We start from the raw sequence: 25062 nt of genomic DNA on the forward strand, positions 1-25062 counted from the left end.
ATCTAGTCCAAAGTCCAATATGAATTCAATTACAAATGGAACAGGTGCAATCTAATCCGATGAATATTTTGGGCCATTAAGTCTGGACTGGTCTAATTCAATGTCTTATTGGTCCGTCCAAATTGATTTTGACTTGAACGGGTCTAACCTAAAATTGGTCTATTGACAGTCCTATTTGCAAATTGCAGCAAAAGAGCCTGAATCTATTTAACATATATCCTTTTTTTAACTGTGAGTTAGCCAGACGCACAAGGCTTGGATCAATTCCATTTCTGTTGGTGGACGAGAACAGCACTCCATCAAAGACTGGTTAATCTTATAAAAGAGGAACTCAAACCCGAGTTCCCCTGAAGAGTTCACATCTCTATTCGAAGGGTTTGTTCATCCGCATGTGGCATCTATGGAAGAAATGAACAAAACCATCTTTGACCACCAAACCTCGATTCCAAACAACGGTGTTAAAAGAGCCCAAGTTCAACTGAATTCCCAAGCCATATTGGTAGCTTCGTGCATGACTGCAAAACTAGTGCTCAGACTCGGGATTTGCACCAGGAGCTGCTGGACCAAACCCCCAAGGAGTAACGTCTAGTGTGGATAGAGCTGTCTCTAAGGGGAGCCCTGGCACGAGATGATATGCTAGTGGCAGAGTTAAAACTAGAACTGGAATGCGACTGACCCCCATAATTAGTCATTGTGTATCGAAGGTGATTCAATTATTACTACGATTCATGTGTTCTGTCAAGACAACAATGTCTAAGCGTAGGGGCCATTCTTTGTTTTTTTTTTTTTTTGAATTTTGAAAGGGAGAAAATAATTTTTCGATTTAGAAGAAAAGTTGTCAACACTTGATGGGACAAAAATACCCCCTTCAATAATAAATTTTTATTGATTTATTTATATGAAAAAATAAAAAAACATGGATAAACGCACAAATAAGTCTTTTCTGAATGGATAAATTATCAAAAAATGAATTAAGGGTTAAAGTTAAACATTCCCAGACGGATTCCGCTTTAATTATGCTTTCGTAAATGAATCAGCCTAAGGGCTTTTACAAAGCAAAAATGAACACAACCGCCATATAAATGATTCTATGATTCTATCCCAAATTCGGTTGTGCGGTACATACATAAATGGCAGAAACAGAATTTAGAATCCTCTCAGACGTACCAAAAAGAAATAAATGTTTTAAGTAAAGCAAAATAAACTTTTCTTTCCACTAAAAGTTGACACGGAATGATGGATTCATAGACAACGGCGAAAAATCTCACAGAATAAGACGAGACAACTAGTTCAATTCCAATGATACTTCCAGGTTAATAGAGGTTTAGTTTTCTTTAATAATCTCGGACTCAACCACCAAAAAAATCCAAGGAAGAGGAACCCATTCGGTTTTACTACCATTCTCGATGACGGTCTCTGTCCCGGTCTCGGTCCCGGTCCCTGTCCCTGTCCCTGTCCCTGTCCCTGTCCCGCCCAAGTTCTTTCCCTCGATCATGATCATAATCTCGGTCTCTATCTCTATTCCGGTCTTTGCCTCTATCCTTCTCACGGTCCCTTTCTCTCTCCCTGCTCCTGCTCCGACGCCTCTCTCTCTCATGAATGTAACCATCTCTCTCGCGACTCTTGCTACCATCTCTCTCGTCACGGTCTCTTCCCCGATCTCTGCTTCTGTCTCTACCGTCCCTCTCGGTCACACCTGCAAGTGCGTCATCCAGTGCACATAACCAAAGGCCAAATGGATCAAATAAACGAACCATCAACACATGAAGGCATCACCTCTATGCAAGGTTCTAAGTATCCATATGCTCGCTGCTGAAAAAATCAGAATCGAGCAACAAAAAGCACAAATACTCAAAGTTTTATTTTGAGTTAATACCATCTGTCCTTTTTTTTATCAACCCCATCTGTCCATTCTGTCACATCAATAATACCATTTAAACTTGACAGAAGTCCCTATTTCCAAATATTAGTCTCAGTATCACAAAGTTTAAAACCTATAAATATCTTTTTTTTTTGCTCATTGGGCTCACACAATAGGGTTGCCCATCCCCCATACCACATAGCCCCCAACCCTGGTCGCAGCAGGATTTGATCCCAACACTAGTGGAACGAGCTAGCAGCCGTACCAATTGAGCCACCCATCAGTTGGTAAACCAATATGTATCTACAGTATGCTACAATAAGTTATTTTATATTTCCTTTTTTGGAAATAAGTTGTGTTATATTGAGCCTTGCCTCTATGCTATGTTGCAGTAATAAAGAAATGGAAATCACATTGATGTGCAAAGAATTCCCATTGGCAATCTCCCAAGGCAAACATGGATTCTAGCCATCCGACTCTTTCAATAAAAGAACATTGGTTCAGGTTCTTTAAATATCCTGAAGACTTCAAATAGATGGTTGGAATTTTATTTTGCTTTATCTAATTTTATTTATTTTTTCAGGTAACTAATAAATAATATGGCAAAAAACTTACCTAGTTCCTCAACCTCCCACCCTGCACGTCCAGCACCTGGAAGCACCTGTCCAGCTTCAGCTTGTTGTGTTTTGGCACGAAACTTCTTCTTGAGATTGCCAAATTCATCATATAACTCCCCATCATCCTAAAATTTGAAGCAAAATATTAATATCAGAGGAATAATTCGAAAACTTGGGATGTGTGAGCAAGAATATCATACCTCTTCAGCTTCCCTCCGCCGTCGTTTTGTTTCCTCTATTTCTTCTTCGTCAAGTTCTTTATAACCTCCAGCTCGCCCTCCTCTATTAAATGAAGATAACTGTCAGAGACAGCCATCTATCCACTAAAAGATGCAAATATTTGCTTAACAAACTTTTTAGAACTCCATTACTAGGATCTTATTCTATCCCAATAGATACATTTGTCCAACCGGACTAGCTATTTTGAATACAATGCTTACATAAGATCCTAATTCAGAGATTATATAGTTGGTTTATGCTTTATACTGTGAAATTTTATAATAGTGAGGTAACATCAACAAGAGAGTTTGGAAAGGGAACCTTGGCTATTTAATCTACTTGAACTATATACCAAAATGGTGGCAAACAAGAAAACCTCATACTTCAGGTACCAAGATTGCTTATCATTCAGGGGCAGCAGCAAAATAAAAAATCATAATGACCAACCATAGACCACTTAATGGGGAAAAATTATGAAGGTATCTTGTGTAGCAAGATTGATAGGACCTGATCATCCATTTAGCCATTGCAAGTTGGCAATGAGACACAAGACAAACTATATTTATTCAATGTCAAGGAGAGTTTCAGGGAATTTGGTGGCATCAGTATTGCTCCAAGTACAAAGACTGAACCAGTGGAAATATGCATTCTAGTCTAGGTTTGCATCCATTTGACATACAAAATAACAAGAATGCAAATGTGCTTCAAAAACCATATCACTCTTACAATGGATGCGAAGTTTAATTCCAAAATATGAACACAAACTTCGCACTGTCTGACGGTCTATGTAAACAAGCCAAACTTCCAAACTTTTTCTATTGTTTTGTTGCAATTGCTGCTATTGCACTCACCCAAACTGCACTGTCTGAATGTTCTTTTATCAATAACAGAACAGAAATTTTTATTAATAAAGAAAATAAAGCAAGGTACAACACAAAGTTAGTGGGAGAGGTAAACTCTCTTAACCCTCCCAAGAAAAACAAGAAATAAATTACAAGCCCAGAACATTTGCTCCCTTCGCAACCCATGTTTATCAAGCGTATCTGCAAATGAGTTGGCACTTCTCTTCACCCATTGGAGCTGAATCTCTACACTGTCTGAATGTTATTTTATCAATAACAGAACCTTTTTATTAATAAAGAAAATAAAGCAAGGTACAACATGAAGTTAGTGGGAGAGGTAAACTCACTTAACCCTCCCAAGAAAAACAATAAACAAATTACAACACAGCCCAGAACATTTGCTCCCTTCCCACCCCATGTTTATCAAGTGTATCTGCAAATGAGTTGGTACTTCTCTTCACCCATAGGAGTAGAATCTCTACATCCTGAGTTAACCATTCTATAACCACTTTTGAGTCTCGAACAATTAACTTCTGTAGATTCAATTCCTTAGCCTTCTTTAACCCTTCCAGTACTGCTATAACCTCAGCTCCAAGAGAATCACCCACCCCAATAGGCCCAGAATACAACACTAAGACTTTCCATTCTTCACCTCTAAACATTCCTCCAATACCTGAAGGCCCCAGGTTACCCTCACCGCTCCCATCAAAATTCAATTTAATAAATCTAGAAGCTGGTGTAGACCAAAGGGGGCTAATTTTCATTTGGACTGGTGCTGAATTGGACACTTCCAACTTCTAACCAACATATCTGTAGTGATATCTTCAAACAGCTCTAGTGATTTTACTCACTGCACCGCTCTTATAGTTACTGCTTCAATTATGGCCTCTTTACTCCTTTCCTTTCCAGAAAAAATCCATGAGTTCCATTCTTCCCAGATTGTCCAACAAATGGCAGCCCATACGCATCTGCACTATCTGAATGTTAATGTAAACAACCCGAACTAGCACTCTCAAACAACAAACAAACAATGTGAGTACAAATACAAGGGCAAGGCTGAAACAGATTTGCATTCATCATGTATGCACTTTACACCTGTTTGCATTCACTATGATGCATTACAGCAGTCTCTTCAACCCAATTTTGGCCGGGCCAGTAAGAACATTGGACCCGTCATCTGATTACAATACCAACTTTGGGTAGCCACTAACCTGCCTTTACTCAAAAAATATTTAACTTGGTCAAAGACCAAGCAACCCAGGCAGTTGAACAGTCATCCCAATTGACCCAAACACTGGGTCATGGATACAAATTAAATATTATTTTATTTTTAGGTTTAAACTTTTTTAATAACACCTATATCTATACACATGCATCTATGCATGTGGGGATACTGAAAGTGCATGATACCAGAAGAACCTTGACCCCCTCCCTGGGTGAATTTTGATGAATACCAACTGGTAACCACTTTTATGATACCAATTGATCTGTTTACTGTTCAGCAATTCAACCATCTAGGTTGAATGGATCAACCTGTAATGTCATAAATGAATACTATATGACATCACAAGTCCATTTTTGAAACACTGCATTAGAGTTTTGTATCATAAACACCTGCAGGCTAAGCTCATGATCATTGTATATGTGAACTAGTCATTGGACCCATGCAATGCACAGGTCAAGTTAAACAAAATTGACCAAGAAAGAATCCTACGACATACCAAAGTTTTTGTGTTCTCTTTCTTTAGCCTTTTGTTTAATATGATGATAGATATTAATAACAAAATTATCATTTACCAAACCTTTTGTTTAATATGATGATAGATATGCTCAATATTTTAAGCAGCCTTTTGTTTAATATGTATGTATGTATGTATGTATGTATATGGATATCATATATAATTACATAATGTTTTATATTAGTAACAGTAACAGTTCTATTGCTTAGTAGGAATTAAAATGTAGAAGATTAGCAACAAGATGGTCAGCCTCAACTAACCATCCAATATTTTTCAGATTTTACATAGGCCTATGCCTCTCCACAACCATGCAAATTACAACTTGACCCAAAACAAATGATCCAACCCCTTCTTTCGATAAACAATCAGTCGTTGAATTGGGCAGTATAAAAGTTACACTTATGTAAGCTATATTGAGATAATTACGTAAAGTTTATAATTAATAAATTAAATATTTTATATTTATATAAATTACTATATGTATAATTTAATAACTAATTAAACTTTTATTTTTTTATTATTCTTTACTCGTTGAATTGGGAAATATAAAAGTTACATTTATGTAAGCTATATTGAGATAATCTTTACTCGTAAAAATTTAAAAAGGTGCACACTTGGGCGGAGGCACAAGGCGCATCAAGCGCATGCCCCTGAGGCCTTGTCTCAACCATTAGGTTCAAAAAACCAAAAAAAAAAGCATAAAAATTTAAGAAGGTGCACACTTGGGCAGAGGCAAAAAGGTGCACACTTGGGCAGAGGCACAATGTGCATCAAACGCATACCCCTGAGAACAATATTACAAATGCTTTTATATTTTACATAATCCTTCCATTTCTTTTAGGCCAAAGGGTCAAAAAGCTTATCCACTGTTATTGACATGGTCCACTTGCACCAAAACAAAGAGAAAAACCATTCACAAATATCAGAAACAAAAGGACAATATATTAGTAAGTGGTAATAATTCTCTTCATTTATATTCAAAAATAATGCACCAATTTGGGGATAAATACACGAACCTTTTTGTAACATGTCCAAAGTGTTAACCCTCCCATGATACACTTACCAGCAGAAAGCTCCTATTTTGAGTGGAACAGACCACATTAAACTTCCTTTGCAAGGAAAAGCTGAGGAGGAGAAGACAAACAAAGAGACTTGAGAAACGATGCAAAAGAAAAGCAGCCTTTAGGGTGGGGAATCCAAATATGCCTATCCAGTTTAGAAGGACCCAAGCAAACAAAATCAAGAAGTTGCAATAACCCAATAAAACAAATTAGTTTGGCATCCCTCAACCCTCTTTAGAAATCAAAGTGCTAATTGTGACCCAAAGGAAAAATATGAGCAATAAAACCTGAGAAAACTTGTTTTTATACAAGGATAAAGACTACAAAGAAGGCAATAGATCCTTGGGGGCATGAGAGCCAACCCAAACATCCTCCCAAAACTTGGCAGTATCCACATCATACCTGATGAAACTAAGAAACTGATGAAGAATATCGCCTTACAAGGTGAAGAAAGAGTAGCCCGTCAAGACACACCTGCATGCTGCATCCCATCCAGACAGGACCAGACTCCAATCTACCATGGATGTTAGCTATAACTTCATCCCATAATCTACCCCTCTCCAAAGTCATCAATTTATACTATGTCATTAGTAAAGAACATACACCATTCTGCTTCCTCGATATGTTTAGTCAATTTAGCAATGATTATTGCAAACAAACAAGGATCAAGTGCTAACCCTTGGTGAAATCCTATTATAACAGATAACTCTAAAATTTCTTCTTCAAGTGTTCTAAAACAGTTTATTTCACCATTATACATGTCTATAATTAGGACAACATACTTATTTGATAACCCTCTGTTTTCCAAAGGCCAACATAATATCCCTCTATGGGCAATCACCTCAATAAAAAGATAGCTTCCATAGTTGATTTCCAACATCCACTGATGAAGGGAAATTTGACCGGCCTCGCGATCGCCCGACACGTGGCAAAGGCAAGCAGCTCGGGACAGTAGAGCACCCAAAGCGAACATCGAAAGCAAGTCCAAACTCACTACCGAGCCCGAACTCCAGACCGCCATACTTAGTCCGAGCTCCTTGTTAAGAGCGAGCTCCCTATCAAAGGTCCGAGCTCCCTAAAACCCAAGCTCCCTAAGTCCGAGCTCGGTACTAGGAGCCCGAGCTCCTTGTTAAGAGCGAGCTCCCTGTCAAAGGTCCAAGCTCCCTAAAAACCCGAGCTCCCTAAGTCCGAGCTCGGTACTAGGAGCCCGAGCCCCCTGATTAAGAGCGAGCCCCCTGTCAAAGGTCCGAGCTCCCCAAGTCCGAACTCGGTACTAGGAACCCGAGCTCCCTGAGAACCCGAGCTCCCTGCAAGGGGCACGAACTATACTGGGCCCCAAGCCCCACGAAGCTGACCCGAGCTGACCCGTGACAGCTCGGATCACTCCAAACCGAACTCAAGGCACCTCGCTCGCCACTCCAACACTTCACTTCAAAAGCACCAGGCCAGCCAAATGTACCCGACACCAAGTACGTCTTTATCCAAGGGCGACGTACCTGACTGATTTGGGATCTGACGCCTGACAGCCGCATTTCAAAACGGCTTCCTGCCACCGCCACCTGCAACCGTCGTCACTAGCCGCAGAGACGGCTACGACAAAAGGAACAGTGGCGGTTCTGTCCGACCAGAGGAAATGACACCCGAACTGGCAGGAGTTTAGAAGTAATCATGCCCGACCTGACGGAGGCCTGGAAGTGAGTGCGCGAGGTGGTTATAAAAGGCTTCTACCCCCCAGGGACGAGGTATGCTAACTTCCGCGCTATCTGGTTATTCTTGCCTTTGAAAGACTCTAACTTAAGCTTCGGAGCCCTTACGCCGGGTTCTCCCCGGAGCCTCTCTTCTCCTCCCGTTTCAGGTCCCTGTTACTCATTTCGGAGGCAAGATCATCAATAGCTAAGACCGGCCAGATCGTGCATCATCATCCACCATAATCCTTTCTTTCTTTTATCTTTGCAAAATTATTAATTTCCATTTTCTCCCTCTTTAGTAACTAGTATATAAGTTCATAATGCCTCAAATTTGGGTTTACTTGCTAAATTTTTGCTTCCTTCAAGTCTCCTCAGCATCTTGTCATTTCCCTTTGAACTCTCATATGACCTATTTTGCTACATACAACATATACAAGTTTAAATCCTATAATGCAAGATTAGAAATTAGAAGATTTAACTCCTCTTTCAAGGAACACAGAATGTTCTTTAACATTTAGAGGAAAATATTACTTAAGAATGAAAATATCCCCATGAAAATAAAACAAAAAAAAAAGGCTGCTGTAGAAAAAGACATCTTTTTTTATAGGAAACGGTAACTTTCATTAGATAAAACCAGAAGAACTGTCACCTTCTAAAGTGAAAGGTGACCCTTGAACAAAAAAATAACTTACAACACTGCCCAAAACAAAACCTCCCAATTCACTCCTTGCTTTGCTAGGTTGTCAGCTAAAGCATTTGCTAACCTCCTAGACCAATAAACTTGTGCACCCAGCTCCCTTGTGAGGTTCAATAATTCCCTTACAGGTTGTCTAAGGGACCACATTCCCAAACTATTTGATTGCAGCCAACCTACTACTAATTTTGAATCACCCTCCACTTCTCACTGTTGAAAGCCCAATTGCTTGGCCAATCTGAGCCCCTGGAGGAGCCAACACTTTAGCTCTAAGCGAGTCCTCCAAACCTTTTGGACAAGAATACATAGCTAGGATTTTTCCTTCTGCAACTCTAAATACAACCTATATTCCATAAGGTCTAGGGTTCCCAAGAGAGCTGCAATCAAAGTTCAGTTTGACATTACATTGAAAAGGAGGGGACCAAACTGCTTGTATGGTAGGTGATGAAGTAGAAGACCATGCTAAAATACTCCAGCCTCTAGTCAAATCATCTATGGAGACATCCTTGAACAAGTCAAGAGTTTTCAGCCAATGTACTGTCTTGATGGTGAACCCTTCAATAACTTCAGGAGCTGATTTTTCTTTCCCTTGGAAAATCCTATTATTTCTCTCTTCCCACACTGCCCACAAGATAGTTGCCCTCGTTGTTCTCCACACCACCGTTCCTTTCTTCTTTGGTTGTCGAAAAAGGCTAGGGTCAAATAATTCCGCTACGCTTGTAGGGGGAGTCCACCTACAGTCAAAGAGAGGAGAACCAATCCAAAATTAGAGCACTAAAAGGACAAGAAATTAATAGGTGATTCACCGTCTCACCATTCCTCAAGCAAAGGCTACAGACATGAGGGGACAAGCACCAATTTGGCCTTTCTTTGAAGCACTTCCAAGGTATTGATTTTTTGGAGACCCACTTCCCAACAAAAAGTCCTTACTTTTGGGGGTACCGAGGTGCTTCTTACTTCTTTATCAGGAAAGGAGGTAACCAGGTTAAAAGGAAGGACCATAGCATTGAAAAACAAAGAACAAGAAAACCTACCTATAGAAGTTTCAATCCAAATTCTATTGTCAAGAGAAGAGTGGTCTAGAAAAACTGAGCTTAGAAGAGGAAAAAGATCATCTACCAAACCCACTTCTGAGTCCCTCAAACCTCTCCTTAGTCCCAGATCCCAAGAATCCCCAGAAACACAAAAAGAAGAGATAAATTAAAACTTTTTCAAAGAAAGGGAATATAGGTTCAGGAATTTATCCTTAAGGGAGATTCCCCAATCCACAAGTCCTCCCAAAAAAGAATTTTATTACCCACGCAAGCAACATACATGATGAAAGGAGAGAAGACAAGCAGGATACCAACAATATCTTTCCACTAGGAAAAGCGTGAAGCCCTTGGGTTGAGTCTAGCGTCCCATCCATTTGTTGTCATTCCATGAATACTTCTTATCACCTTATGCCATAAACTCTATTGCTCCTTAGGAAACCTCCATAACCATTTGCCCAACAAAGTTGTGTTTCTTATTCTAATATTTCCAATACCTAAGCCCCCTTTGTCTTTCTTTCTAGACATCACTTCCCATTTTACCCTATTATCCTTTTTAGTATCTCTAGGTTCCCACAGAAAATCTCTAATTATTTTTTCAACCCGGTTTGCAATCATAACAAGCAATTTGAAGGTAGACAAAAAATACACTGGCAAATTTGCAAGTGTTAACTTAATTTGAGTGATTCTACACCCCAAAGAGATGTAATTCCTTTTCCAACCCGGTAGTCTCTTTGAGAATCTTTCCAAAACTGGGTACCAAAAGCTATCTAACCTCGGGTTTCCTCCCAAAGGTAAGCCTAAATACTTAAGAGGCCAATCAATTACCTCGCAACCTAGAGATCTAGCCAAAGATTCCACCTACTTCTTGCCTATTAATTCCAGCTACACAACTTTTATTCCAATTTACTCTCAAGTTGGAGACCTTTTCAAAATTCTCTACCAAAATCTTTAAATTTTCCAACTCCTCCGAATCTCCTTCACAAAAAAGAATCAAGTCATCAGCAAATTGAAGGTGGGTTACAACTATTTCCTCCCTCCCTACTCTCCACCCTCTAAACAAGTTTCTAGCATCGACTCTAGTAATCTGGACACTCAACACATCAACTATCAAGGTGAAAAGGAAAGGAGAAAGAAGGTCCCCTTGTCTTAAACCTCTCTTTGCCGGGAAGAAGTCCTTAGCTACCCCATTAACTAGAATGGAGTAGTGGAATGAAGAGATACAACCCTTAACCCACATGCACCACCTCTCTCCAAATCCTCTAATTCTCAATACTTCCAGTAAAAAAAACCCAATTCACCAAATCATAGGCCTTCTCCAAGTCTAGTTTGCAAATCAAGCCATTTTCTCCTTGTCTTTTTCTGTAATCCACATATTCATTGGCAATAAGGATATGATCAAATATATGTCTTCCTAACACAAACGCCCCTTGGGTCAGAGAAATCAAGGACAGTAGTACCTTTTTTATTCTTCCTGCCAAGACCTTTGAGATTACCTTATACATACTACCAATTAGGCTTATGGACCTAAAATCCTTTGGGTGGTTTGCATTTACCTTTTTAGGAATCAATGCTATGACAGTAGCATTGGCACCTAAATTTATCTTAAATCTCTCAAAGAATTCCAAGAAGACCTCCATTAAATCACCACCTATAATATCCCAGCAATCTTGGAAAAAGGCCATTGTGAAACCATCTGGGTCTGGGACTTTAGATCTTTACATTGAAAAAAATAGCATCTTCTACTTCTTGGACCTCAAAATACTTTTCTAGCCGATCCATCAAAACTCTATTCCGTGGAAGTCAATCAAGGTCAAGAGTTTCTTCTCTTTTTGGGCTGCCATAAATGGACTAGAAATGCTCTACAAAAGATCTTGCTATCTCCTCCTCACTTGTAATCACTTCCCCATTCCATTCCAGCCTCCCCACAAAATTCCTCCTCTTCCTTCCATTTGCTAAGGTATGAAAAAATTTGGTATTCCTGTCTCCCTCCTTCAGTCACTTACACCTAGATTGTTGTCTCCAACTTATCTCCTCTTATGATTTCCTGCAACTCTTGTTTCAGCTTTCAATACTCTTCCCTCTATCCTACTATCAATCTCCTCTCTGTCTCACCTCCATCAATTTCTTGAAACCTATTGGCAATCCACTCTCTTCTTTCTTCCACACTTCCAATTTCCTCCTTATTCCAGGCTTCGATTCTAGCTTTCAGGGCATGTAGCTTTTTATAAAACTTGTACCCTTTCTACATGAATTCCACTTGGTCTTCTTCCCACCACAGTTGAACCTTTTTTATAAAATCAGGATGAAGCAACCACGTGTTCTCAAACTGGAAAGGACATGGCCTCCCTCCCAAGTCTTCTTGGGATAACCTAACTGGACAATGATCTAAGGTAGGTCTAGGGAGAGCCCTTACTACCAATCCCCTCCACGTAAATTCAAAATCTAAAGAGAATAAGAATCTAATTTACAACATAGGGGTTTTTCTTGGACATTGGACCAAGTGAAGCTTGCTTGCAACATGGGTAGCTCTCTCAGTTCATATGAGTCCACAAATAGGTTGAACTTTCTCATGCTAGAGGTGACCCTATGGTTTGGATTGGTAGTATCATTTAGGAATCTTATGACATTAAAATCACCTCCCAAACACCACGAGCCATTCCAAAGACACCTAATGGCTGCAAGCTCCTCCAAAAAATCATCCCTCTCCCTATACAAGTTAGGTCCATAGACGTTGGTTAAGGCCCACTCAAAACCATCCTCTTTCCTTCTCAATTTGATTGTTACTGTAAAATTGCCAATTAGTTCTTCAATACAGTCCATCTCTTCATTCTTCCATATTGTAATGATGCCTCCTGATGCTCCCCATGATTGTGTAAACGCCCAACTTAACCCTCTAGCTGACCAAACACTCCCCACCCATCTTCTATCCACCTCTGTCAGCTTTGACTCTTGAATTAAGACGATGGCCAATTTCTCTTTCCAAAGGACTTCCCTACACTTCTTTTTCTTGAACTCCCCAATCCCCTCACATTCCAACTAATTATCTTCATGGAAAAATAAGCAAAAAGGCCCAAAGACTCAGCTTAATTTAACACTACTTCCTCTCCTTCCTTCCTATGCCTCCTCTTTCATAATCCACACCACACCTAAGTCTTTCGACTTAACTCGTCTTTTTTTCTTCTTTTAGAATTCTCTCTCCCCCTTGTATGGAGATTTTATCTGAGTTACTTCTTGTCCTTTTTTCTGATCCTTGATAATTTTTTTAATTGCCTTTTTAGTTCCAGCAGCACTCTTATTAATCTCCCTCTCCTTTTCCTTAGACGTAGCCCCAATAAGTTCAGCCCCCTCTTCTAATCCCAACCTAGAATGAATTTCCACCTCTACCGACTGCTCGAAAAGGATCACTATTAATTCCCAGATTTGCTCCCCTTCCTCCTTAGACCCTTCTACAGCCTCACCATCCCCTATCTCTTCTGTTACTCCCACCGAGTCACTAGGAATGGTAGCTGTTGGGCAGAACCTGGAAACACCTGCAGGCTGGACAGACAATACAACAGGAGAAAGAGGAGGATTAGTCGAGTCACAAGAAGAAACCAAAGAGGATTGGCACAACATACCAGGCTTCGAAGGGTCTGCACTAAGTTCCGCAGAAGACTAGACTAAAGGGCTTTTAAATTGGGGGTTCTCCTCCAAACCAACCTTTAAAGCACAAGCCAGGGAGGGGGATAGATTTGTAGATTTGCTTGCTGAATGCAGAGAGGAGGGAGACACTCTATTAACAACTTGGCTTTGTCTCTGGACAAGTATAAGATCTGTTCCATCTTTAACCGAGGTATTATCCTCGCCCAGGTGAGGAACTATTGATCCATAGCTCTTCTGAGAGTCCAAAGGAAGTCCAATGGGGGCCGGTGAAGAAGGTTCGAACAGAAGTCGTGTTCCCATTTCCATTTCCTCCATTAAAAATTTGCCACACCTACTTTTGATGCTGCCTATACTGGAACCTCTAGAAATTTCCTCATCAGTCTTTTCCCCTTCACAATTTACCCAATCTGAATCAAACTCATCCTCTTCCTCTTTGCTTCAGCTATAGCTCGGATTTGGTCGTTCAGGGCTGGTGGAGTAGGTAACCAGCCCCAGCCTCCAAGACAGCTTTTCCGCAGCATTAACAGTGGGAACATTTGAACAGGGCTGAGCTTGGGACAATGATAGACATGTTTTATCATCTCCTATTTTCATTGCCTCTCTCATCACATGGTCAGTTAAAGGAGAATGTACCTTAGCTCAAAGTTGGGCCCTGGTCCATTTGAAAGCCCATTTACTGAAACACCTTGTTTCAGTTTAGGCCCAGATTTAACTTGCTCTGAATTCTTCAAAAGCCCAGCTCCTTCATTAATCGAACACACCTTAGGACGAAAGTTAGTTGCAGTAGATCTTACCTCTAAGTTGGGCACTGGTCCATTCCATTTGAAAGCTCATTTGCTGAAACACCTTTTTTTGTTTAGTTGCAGTACATGTGTCAGCCACACTAACATGAGAGCCTTTACATTCATCTTTGCATTTTCTCCCCTTATCAGAACCTCTGTGTAAGTCATGCAACAGTCGAATGGTTTATCTTTGTGTGCATGCCTCAACTTTTCCACTTTCATAGTACCTTCCTTTTGCGTTCTGCAACCCCAAAATTTCCATTTCTGAGTAAATTTCAGCTAGTTTGAATTCAGCCAACCTCTGCGACCCACATAGGTATTCATCTTCAAGCTCTTCGTCTTCCACTCTCCTGGAATCCCTCCACAGAGCTGCTACAATGGAGGTCAAGATCCATGCTGAGTAGAAAACATCATCAGCTAGCACCTGAACCTTTCTTGGGATTTCTTCAGGTTTCACTCTGTTCATTCTCAAAGCCACTGAACGCAGATCTTAAGCAAAAAGCACTTTCAAGTTTTGCCTTGCACAAAGAGGCAATCGACTGGAAGATCTCCCACTTCCATTGGTGGAAAGGGAGCCCAACAATCCGAATGGTTACACCATCCTCCACTGAAAAATCTTTAGAGTTGGAGCTAGGGGACCATCTCATCACTGTAGCCGCCCCTGTCTTCAATATTAGACTGAAGGCACTGATATCTAGCTCTTCTCCTAACAAATCTAAAAGAGCTTTACGATCTTCAAAAGGTGTAAACAGTATTGGTCCTTTTACCTTCAAATTTCTAACCAAGTCTTCTGCTATAAAGCCTTCAGTTTTCTGGTTTCTTTATAACTTCAACCACCAATTTCTTTTCCCAAACTACCTTTTATGTATTGTAATTTGTAAGCCACTCTATCAATACCAAGACCATTCACCAAGAGATGACTTTCAGTTTGTTTTTCCTTTTCAGGGTAAGGTTCACTTGTTTCTCCACACCCCTGCTTCACCCCCCATCTTTTTCTTTGTTTCTTCCAAGAAAGTAACAAATTTTTAGTCTCACTCCAACTTGATCCATTTTTTCCTTTGGGAATACATACCAGCTGTTTCTTCCCTCTTCCAAAGTATTCAACCAACGCCAAGAACCTTCCCTTTTGTTCCATCTTCTTTCAGCAAAGTACCTTCGATCACCTCCTTTGGAACTTTTCCATTCTGCTTCTGTGTCTGTTTGAAGTGCCTTTTCCACGAAATTTCTGAACCATTCAACCACAGCAGTCCCAACCAGCATAACCATGGCCTTCCGCAACTCCCTGATCTTCAGTGTGATCTTCCCTTTCACTTTACGTCTCTCAAATAGGATTGTTTTTGCCTCAGCTCTTTGAAGTCTTCTCCAGGTTGTTATCTCCTCGAACTCCATGTAATCTCCTAGTTCAGCTTCTCCCCCAGGAAAAAGACATCTATTGGCTCAACATAGTTGGCAGGAAAAGGGCATTAAGGGGAAAAACTATTGTTTATCATATACATAGAGTTGCAGGAGAAATATCAACTGGTTAGAACTTAGAAGATTTAACTCCTCTTTCAAAGAACACAAAATGTTCTTAATATTTAGAGGAAAATATTACTTAAGAATGAAAAATATGCAAAAACTCAAGAGAATACAAACGCAGTAACTGGAGTTCAAATATCCCCATAAAAAAACAAAAAAAGGCTGATGTAAGAAAAAGACATCTATTGGCTCAACATAGTTGGCTGGAAAAGGGCATTAAGGGGAAAAACCATTGTTTATCATAAACATAGAGTTGCAGGAGAAATATCAGCTGGGATCAAATGATGTATAGAAGATACAGCTTTTTTATCAGAAATTCTGTTTCCTCCCTTTTTAACCAGTGGCAAAGCAATGTATTCATATTCAAATAATGGCAAGCACAACTAATAGGCCAAACTTTAGTCTTCCACTAAAATCATCTTGATACTTGAACAAGAACTATATATAATGTGATAGTCTCTACGGAACCACTAACCCCCAACATATTTCTGCTCTACCCAGTATCCACTCTTCATCTGGCTAGGACATCATGTTAAGGTATTTACAGATATCATAATCCAAATGAATTAAATATTCACTCTAGTGGCAAGATATTAGCTTCTATAGTTGGATGCCACTATCTGCCAGTATCCCTCCACACCCATCACCCAGATTACCACCTGCAAATTGGATGTCAAATAAACACATCAGCCAGAAACCCTAGAGTAAGGGCAGTATCTCACCTTAATACCCGTTCATGGTTGATATACCTATTTTCATTCATAAAACGTTTCATATGCCACACACACCAACTTGGGCCCCATGAAGGATTTCGAAATAGAACCAAATACTACACTAGTTACTAGTATTTAAAGGCTTTAAAACATTAAAAACAATAAGCATACACAACACATATTCAATAGGCTACTCCCAGAAATTGAAATTCCAGTTTTAGATAAATCAAAGTTAGCAAAAACAGCTTATCACCTTACACCCCCTTCATTGTGGCCAGGCTTATTGGTATTACAGATGTTGCATTTTGTGCGTTTTGCCCAATTGATATTGCCACACCTGAAACAAAAATAAGAAATGGAAGTAAATACAGAAGTATTCATCACACCAGAAATTAAACTATTAGATTATCCCAAAAGTATCCTCGCACAATAATCCTGATTAATAATGCTCTAATTTCAACAAGTGAGAAAACTAGACCTTCAGAAAGGATAGCAAAGCTTCAAATACAATGGCCTACCTTTTGAGTCTTTGAGGGTGTCAAAAAACTAGTATGAAATTAAAACATTCACCAAGAAGAATTCCACTGATATATACTAGATCAGGAAACATAAAAACATAATCTTTCCAATTCAAAAAACTTATCTAGTGAAGTGGTTTTAATAACATTTCTCATCCTGAATGCAATTTCACTATGGTTTTAATGTGGCATGATTTAAAACAGCACATGGTTTTATAGTTCCAAGGCATAAAAATAAAAACATTCAAATAGGAAATTCAATAGAAAAAGAATCAGGTTTCAGACATATTTGTCTAGGTGACAACTAGACGACTAGTTTTTTGGGGGATCACCAAATTGCAATACCTCAAGTAATTTAGAAAGGACACTACCTCACGCCAATAGGGCCATGCCAAGGTGCACATGTATGCATCTAATGATGCTAGAAGGGTGCTTTAAAACATGTTTTAATTGGCCAACTCATTCTATAAAAAAAATAATGCACAGAACAATTATTAATAAATTTGGAACTCTCGTATTTACTGCATCTATTTCTATTCTATGCTTCAATGTCTTTTTATTTTCCAGGAATTCTTATACTTTAAAATATAAATTAAGATCACTTAGACTACATAAATTTAAAAAATATATATCCTATGAGCCATTTGATAAAAGATTGATAAAATGTCTCAATTGAATGGTATAATTGGCTTATGAATATTGCTTTGACTTTTGGTGAATACATGGCATTTCAACATGGAGCAGCAGTAGTGGAGGTTCTCTAATAGTCCAAGGAAAGATGGTCGAATTTGGTTGGGGAGGAAAGAAAGTGAATGGAGCCCTAATGGCATTGTGCAACGTACCATTCAGAAAGAGATGAAGTTGGACATAGTTCCAGTGATTTTCCCCAAAGAGAAGGTGGGAGAAGGAGAGGGAGGAGAGAGTCATTGCCCTCCCCCCCAGCAAGAGAATGAATGCTATTTATATTTTTCTCCACTTTTCTTAAGTGAAGGGCTTCTGGAATCTTCTATCAACTATGCCATGTCAGCAAAGGTGTCTATCTTTATGTTTTTTTAGGTAATTGTGTCTATCTTTATGTTAATGATATTAAAGAAAGATAATATGATAAATAAGACTTGGATTATTGCTAATGAAAATGAAATACAAAATTTAAAACTAACCCAAAAGAGAAATTGTTTTCTTGTTTGGGGTAAGTCAACAATTCATCCTTTCAGATCAAATGAGTCAACCCTTGATGTCATAATTAGTAATAAAATATAAAAAAAAAAGACAAAACAAAAATTACAAAATGTAAATAATTTTTTTAGAAAAAAAAAATTGGGGACATCTTACTGTTTTATGTTAGTCATATTAAAGAAAAATAAGTACGATGGAGAATATTTGTTTTATTGATTATGGAAATAAAATACAAAATTAAAATTGACCCAAAAATGGAACCGGCTTCCTGTTTGATCATTGGAGGTAGGTCAATAGTTAAACCTGTTGGATCAAATGTGTCGACCCTATGTAGAAAATAATAAAAGTTGAAAAGATCAGCATCATCATTTAAAATTGCCACATGCAAAGCACATACACATTTGCTAGTACCTAAAAAAACATAAAAAGTCCAGAACACTCCATACATGAACACATGGCTCTTTTATGCAGATACGGAAGCAAGAAAATAATCTCTGGAGAATGAAGTAAATCCTAAAACAATTTCAGAATTTTTGGGTAACAGGAAATGGATATTGTTTGAGTTTTTTAATTAAAAATTGATTTAGTAATTAGAATATTAGATATGCGAATCAAGGAGGCAAAATCCTTGAGGTGAAAGTAAGATACATAACCATTTGTACTTGTATTTGGGAATGAATTTTCCTTTTATTCGAATGCAGGTGAAGCATTCCATCAAGTATGGCTAGCTTATTCTCTTCTTAAATGTCCATTTAGCCATAGAAGAGGAGAATTATGCAGAGGTGCACTAAAACAAGAATTATTTGGCTATTTTGAGGAGAGAACTGCAAGAATTTTTAAGCAGGAGAGAAGTAAGGAGGCAATAATTAAGTGTATCACAACTAGGGTAGCACTTTGGATTAAATTGTTGGATGCATTTTCACCATTCTCAACATATGAATCTATTAGAAAATGGGAGAAGGTGGTTGGAACCTCATTAAAAAATATTAGATTCATAGGGGATTGGACACCACCAGAGAGGGGCTTGATAAAGCTTAACTTCAATGGTAGTAGTCTTGGGAATCAAGGGCCTCCAAGGTTAGACATCTTTAGAGATGAAGGTCATGTAGTTGCAATATTCTCCGATCCAATTGGAGTGGGAAATTCTATAAGGGCAGAACTTATGGCTGTAATTTAGGGAGTTCAACGAGAAAATGACATGAAATCGAGTCACTTAAACATAGGGGGTGACTCAAAGGTGGTAATTGGTTGGTTGCAAAATAATGAAAGAACTATGTCATCATATAGAAATGAACTTAAGAAGTTCAAGTAACTGAATTAGAACATTATAGTGAAAACCCAATAGATGCAAAGGTCGACTAACTGCATGGCTGATGCATTAGCCAAACAAGGAGCAGCTAGGTTATCTAAAGTGTATGTAATTCATACATTTTATAATTAGTAATAAAAGGAATTATTATTCGTCAAAAAATAGACAACTGCAATATTAGAACTCCTAACTCAACAAAGCCCTAAATTCATCTTTACCTACATATTAGGAAAAGCTACTGTACCAACTTAGGAGTATCAAATGTTGAAGCAAAAAGTGATGAAAGCAAGGCAAGAAAACTTCCTCCTCAAGGACTTACCAACCAAAGAGGTTAGAAGCATCTTTATACTTTAATAAGAGTAGTTTTCACTTTTCACCAAGTAGACAGCTCTATATCTTGTCATTCCTTTGTTTTTTTAATATTTCCCAAGCGTCATTTGTTTTAAAAATCCATACTCTATTAACAATTATTTAAGTTATTGAAGACCTATTTAGAAACCTTATTGAGTTTATTTTCTATTATACAAGGTTAAAGAGCCATTGTATGTGAGTTAACTGACTTTCAAGAAAAACTTAATTATATCATCTTACATTCTAATGTACAAGTGGTAAATCCTGTCAATGTACATTTATGATAAATGGATAAAATGGGGTAAAGTTATTTCCCAATATGTATTTCAGTTTTTAGAATTTATTTATGTTTTTAATTTTTGACAAATTTCTACAACTCAAAATGGGGTAAAGTTATTTTCCAAATGATTTATGATATGCTTGCAATTTTCAGAACATTGGCTCCAAGTCCTCTACTGCAATTATGAAATTGTTTTTTGCCACTACCATGAAATTGTATTTTCGGTAATTAGTATGATAACATGTGATATTTATGGTTTCCCATCAATCGACTGTGTATTATTCCCCACCCCACATCCTGCATTTCATTCACTTCTGGTTTGCAGGGGGTTTCATAGCATTTCTCATTTATAATACTTTTGATAGTTGTGGATACTAAATAGTAAAAATACAAGACTTCAATTTAAAAATACAAAGACCTACTAAAACAAACCCAAAGCTAACAAGACTTCAATTTAAAAATTCAACTGAATTAGTATAGTAATTAATATCACTTCTTCAAAAAGAAATAGCCCTTTATGAGATAGTGGGGTGGGGGAGAGGAATCCAATGGTGCCCTAAGCACATGAGCAGGTCCCCATCTGTATGATGAACAAAATAGCCCTTAGCATAGGTATAAAAGTCCTTGGAATAGCCAAGTCCTAAAAGCAACCCCCCTCTCAAAAGATACATACAGTGTTTTCTCATTAACTACATTGTAATTTATCATGAAAGTGCAGGTGTTAACAAGAATATGTTAATGAAGTCAAATTACAACAAGGTCTGACATATTTCAAACACATGATAGAATGATTCTCATCTTGGCATGGTAATAACGCACATGGACCATTTTTCCCTATTATCTAAGCATGAACCGAACTTCTAAATCTTCCAAAAATCCCCAATGAAAGATGTGAAGCTAAGAAACTTAAACAAAACAATATAGTCTTACATCGGACAAGGCCAATCATTGGGACCAAAAAGCCCTGTAGGACCACCAACTGTACGACCACGACCACTAGAGTCAGTGTTACCACGACCTTTCCCTCGACCACCAGCGCCTGCACCACCCCCAGAAGAACCAGCAGGTCGAGCACTTCCACAACGGTTACAAACCCCACGAAAAGCAAAGTTTACATTGGAGCAACTGCTACCAAAACAAAGCATGAGAAAGCCTTGTACATGTTTATCCTAACAAAAAAGGATGAAAGTGGAAAAATATAAAGTGCAAGAAAGAGCTGCTCACCAATGTCACATCACAGACCTTGTATTCGGGCACAGCCAGTCTCCTTCTTGTTGCCATGCTTTCCCTGAAGCATCACCTCGACCTCTACCTCTTCCTCCACCCCCATTCACATCCCTAGCATCTTCTCCTTGCCCACCAAAATCACCAGTCAAATTTGGATCTTCCCCATGATTCATTTGATTCCCCGAGTTATACGTATGATCATCTTTGGACTTCGACTCTGCTATGAATACTCCTATAGTACTACCATGGAAATCCCTGTTGTTAAACCATTCTACAGCAGCCAATGCTGCATGTGGATCTTCATATGTAACGGTTGCATCCCCCTTTGGCTCATTAGTAACCTTATCACGGTATAACCAAATTTTTGGCCGACCAGTCCTTTTGTCTTTCTAGGAAGCATGAAATTAAAAAGGAAAATAATCAGAAGAGACAGTATATTTATATGTAAAAGTATCCATATTAAGGACTAGAAAAACAATGACCAAGTGCCAATTAAAAAAATACCTGATCAGACTCCCTACCTTTAGCAACCCAATGGTGCCAAAATACTCAGCTAGCATATTTTCATCAGTTCCATGGGGCAGGTTACAAACATAGACAGACCCATTTGGAGGGCCCCCTTTTCCTGAATAGCTTGCCATGTCAATAGCTATACACTAGTCTCATGAAACTACAGAAATTGCACCAATCTCTGTGTACCTAAAAAAATACAATGCCCTGAGATAAGATTTTCTTTTGTTTTTGCATTAATTTTCTATTTTTCCTCATGTTTTAACAATGAAAAACAACCAAATTAGCAGAAAGCAGGCCATGTCCCAAAATACATGCACACCTAGCAGAAACATATACTTCAATTAGATATTAAGGTGATGTTTGGCATCAATGATTCTTCCTTATTGATTTTTCAAAAATCGATGGTTTTTGAAATCAGTGTTTTTTTTTAATCGGTAAATTTTGTTATTTGATATCTTTTCTGCCATGTAAGCCAATTTTTGAGAAATCGGCTTTGAATCTGTTTGGTACTGATTCTCAAGGGTCGATTATTTTTGCATTAGAGTTATTGTTCAATGTCATGTTGGGTTACATGTCATCCTCAAAAAAAAAAAAAAAAATTTGGAATCAGCTATAAATCAGGAAATCACCAAAAAAGGTGATCCTGAAAAGGGCTGATTTCAAGAATCCATTTTTTGGCAGATTTTCTGAAAATCATCAAAATCAGCCAACCAAACAGAAATTTCAACGCCAATTTCTCTAATGCTGACATGGCTTCAACATGGCAGTGATTTTCAAGAAATCACCATTGATGCCAAACATCACCTAAAAGATGAAGATTTCTCACAACCCAATAATTTACTAGAATTTGGATTGGCAAGAGTTCAACAAGGTATCCCATTTCCTGGTTCTTAACCTAGTGGTACCCTAGTCTCTACACCCAGAATTTCTCTTATTGTGAGTCTTTAGTCAATATAGTAACCTGCATCTTGGTTGCTTTTTCAGTACCTTGGTTTGATACTTCATAAAAAGAGAGAGATTGAGGAGGATGTCATCCATAGAATTAGAGTGATGGGCAAAATAGAGGGGTGCATCTAGAGTTTTATGTGATAGGTGAACTCCACTTAGGTTAAAAGGAAATTTCTATAAAACAGTTGTAAGGCCAGCTATGTTATATGTAGCAGAGTGTTGGCAATCAAGAAACAACATGTTCATAAGAAAATATGATTCCAATATTATGTTTCTAGACAGGCCATGTAGTAAAGGGAGATCTTAACGATCAAGGATTAATGGAATGGAGATTAAGAGAGATAACATTCCACAAGCAGAGCCAAAACATGAGAATTGACCAAGCAAACACTTTGTAATCAGGTAATGCCTGGTTCTGTCTAGGATCTATTACTAAGCTGGTACATTCCTAGGTTGAGCAGAGGCAAATGCTTGTGGTAAGCCATTCCTGCAGCTATTATTGGATCAATATGGTCCAAGAGAAACAGGAGAGTGTTCAATGGAAAAAAGTAGTAAGGTGAATGCTATGAGCAAGTTGGGATCTTGGGTCTCAGCCTCAAAATGTTTTTCCAATCAGAATGTGTTCATGCTATAAAATAATGTGGGAATGTGGGATCTGCTCCTTTGGCATGGGGGTTTTGTTTTCCCTATTCTACCCCAAGGAACTTGTTGTACTTTATTGCTTTTAAATTTTACTTTACCTTCTTCAAAAATAAAAAAGGAAATGACCAAGCAAATGAGCCTGAGAATATGGTTATGTATGGAAGAGAAAAATCAAGTAAAAAGGGCAGTCCAGTCAGTGCACAAGATTCCAGCCAATGTGGGGTCAGGGGCGGTACAGATTCACACAGCCAACCCCTGCAGATAGACAGAGAGGCTGTTTCCAAGATTTGACCCCTGGTCACCCGAGTTGAACTGGAGCAAGCCAACCATTGTGCCAAGCCCCACCCTCAAGGAATCAAATCAAGTAAAGAAAGAAAATCAAACAGGGAAGCAGGGAAAAGAAACGTGTAACAGAAGAGAGTTTTTGTATAATTCATTAAATAATCTATTTATGATGTCCGGTGGATAACCTTCAACCAAATCACCCAGCTTTTTCCATGTGGATTCTTCGCTTTTGAACATGAATGCATACATACAGAGTAACAACCCTAAGCATTGCCCCAGAAGAATTTACACAGAGTTTACCTCTCCAACTAAAGAAAAGTTTGGGGGAAGAGAGAGTTCAGATTTTCAGGTTGGAAATGAAACTCAATTTTTCAAAGCCTGTCAGATGATATTGTGATGGTAATGTAGGCTCTGTTTGTAACTTATAAGCAATTCCGGGTGGTGGATTAGCCAGTCAACTGTCCAGGTTAAAGTCGGACTATGATAGGATAAACAAATAATTTAAAAATTAAACTATGAGAATATCATTCAATAAAAATGATTATTAAAAAAGCTAGCCATCAAATTCAGCCAGACTTCATTCCTGTAAAAGAACAGAGTAGCAACAACACTATAATACACTATTTTCGATTACACATAGTTCCAACAAGCATGGCATAAAAATGTAAGGAACAGAAAACAGTACTATTTCAGTACTTTTTTATCCATTCCATGATTCCGAAATTTGTTGTCCTTCATGGTTCCTACTTCATACAACATGCAAGTGAGACAGAGCAGTTCAGAATATGGAGGTACATGGTATTACAATGAAATGACAGGAAAGTGGATGGGTGGAGCAAGGATTCACCAACCATCAAAAAATTTTGTGAAATTTACAAGAAAAAACTTAACAGAAAGAGGAATGAGCTAGCAAATTAGAAGGTCATATTAGAAATATGGAATTGGGAAAATTAGTTCCATTGATCAAACTTGCATCGTATTAAAATTTAAGAACAAAAGGCCCAAAAATATCACCAAAAGTTGCGTTCTTGTAAAACATAACTAAAAAGCAAATTACCTGTGAATCCAAAGATGAAACGCCCCAACTTGCTAGTTTGATCACTGATGCTCGCCCAGATGCCACCTTCGTCAACTCTGCAACAGAAACCCTTGACTGCCTCTAGCTTCTTGAAAACATCTCTTCTCCGGGAATTCCATTGGCATCGGCAAAAATCAGCATCTGTACTAGATCTGGTTCCAGATCTCCATCGAGAATCAACCCAAGATTGAATCGAAATTCCCCCCTTGATTTCTCTACTGCCGCCGTTCCCCCTCTTTGTTCTCTCCCGACTCTGCAGTCTCTAGGGTTTTGGCAAATTCAGAATGTGTCATATAAAGTTGGACGTTGCCATACCCCCCCGGTC

General features: G+C 38.5%; 1 protein-coding gene across 4 annotated transcripts; it reads right to left on the reverse strand.

Moving 5' to 3' along the window:
* Window positions 1-1006: 1006 nt before the first annotated feature.
* On the reverse strand, window positions 1007-25062 carry TAF15 (TBP-associated factor 15). 4 transcript variants are annotated; one of them, XM_088903984.1, is made up of 8 exons: window positions 24717-25061; window positions 21793-21896; window positions 21287-21660; window positions 20975-21169; window positions 16664-16747; window positions 2679-2760; window positions 2477-2603; window positions 1007-1696 (listed from the first exon to the last, which is right to left on the reverse strand). In XM_088903984.1, the coding sequence occupies exons 2-8, from the start codon at window positions 21829-21831 to the stop codon at window positions 1395-1397; spliced, it is 1203 nt and encodes a 400-aa protein (XP_088760110.1). In that variant the 5' UTR covers window positions 21832-21896; window positions 24717-25061; the 3' UTR covers window positions 1007-1394. The 4 variants fall into 4 exon arrangements, with proteins under 4 accessions (XP_088760110.1, XP_010277300.1, XP_088760109.1 ...); XM_010278998.2 differs by having other exon boundaries at window positions 21793-21970; window positions 24717-25060; XM_088903985.1 differs by having other exon boundaries at window positions 1652-1812; window positions 21793-21970; window positions 24717-25062.

This window comes from Nelumbo nucifera, chromosome 4 (genome assembly GCF_055504915.1).
Source record: "Nelumbo nucifera cultivar China Antique chromosome 4, China Antique-T2T, whole genome shotgun sequence".
In the NCBI taxonomy this organism is placed as follows: Eukaryota; Viridiplantae; Streptophyta; class Magnoliopsida; order Proteales; family Nelumbonaceae; genus Nelumbo; species Nelumbo nucifera.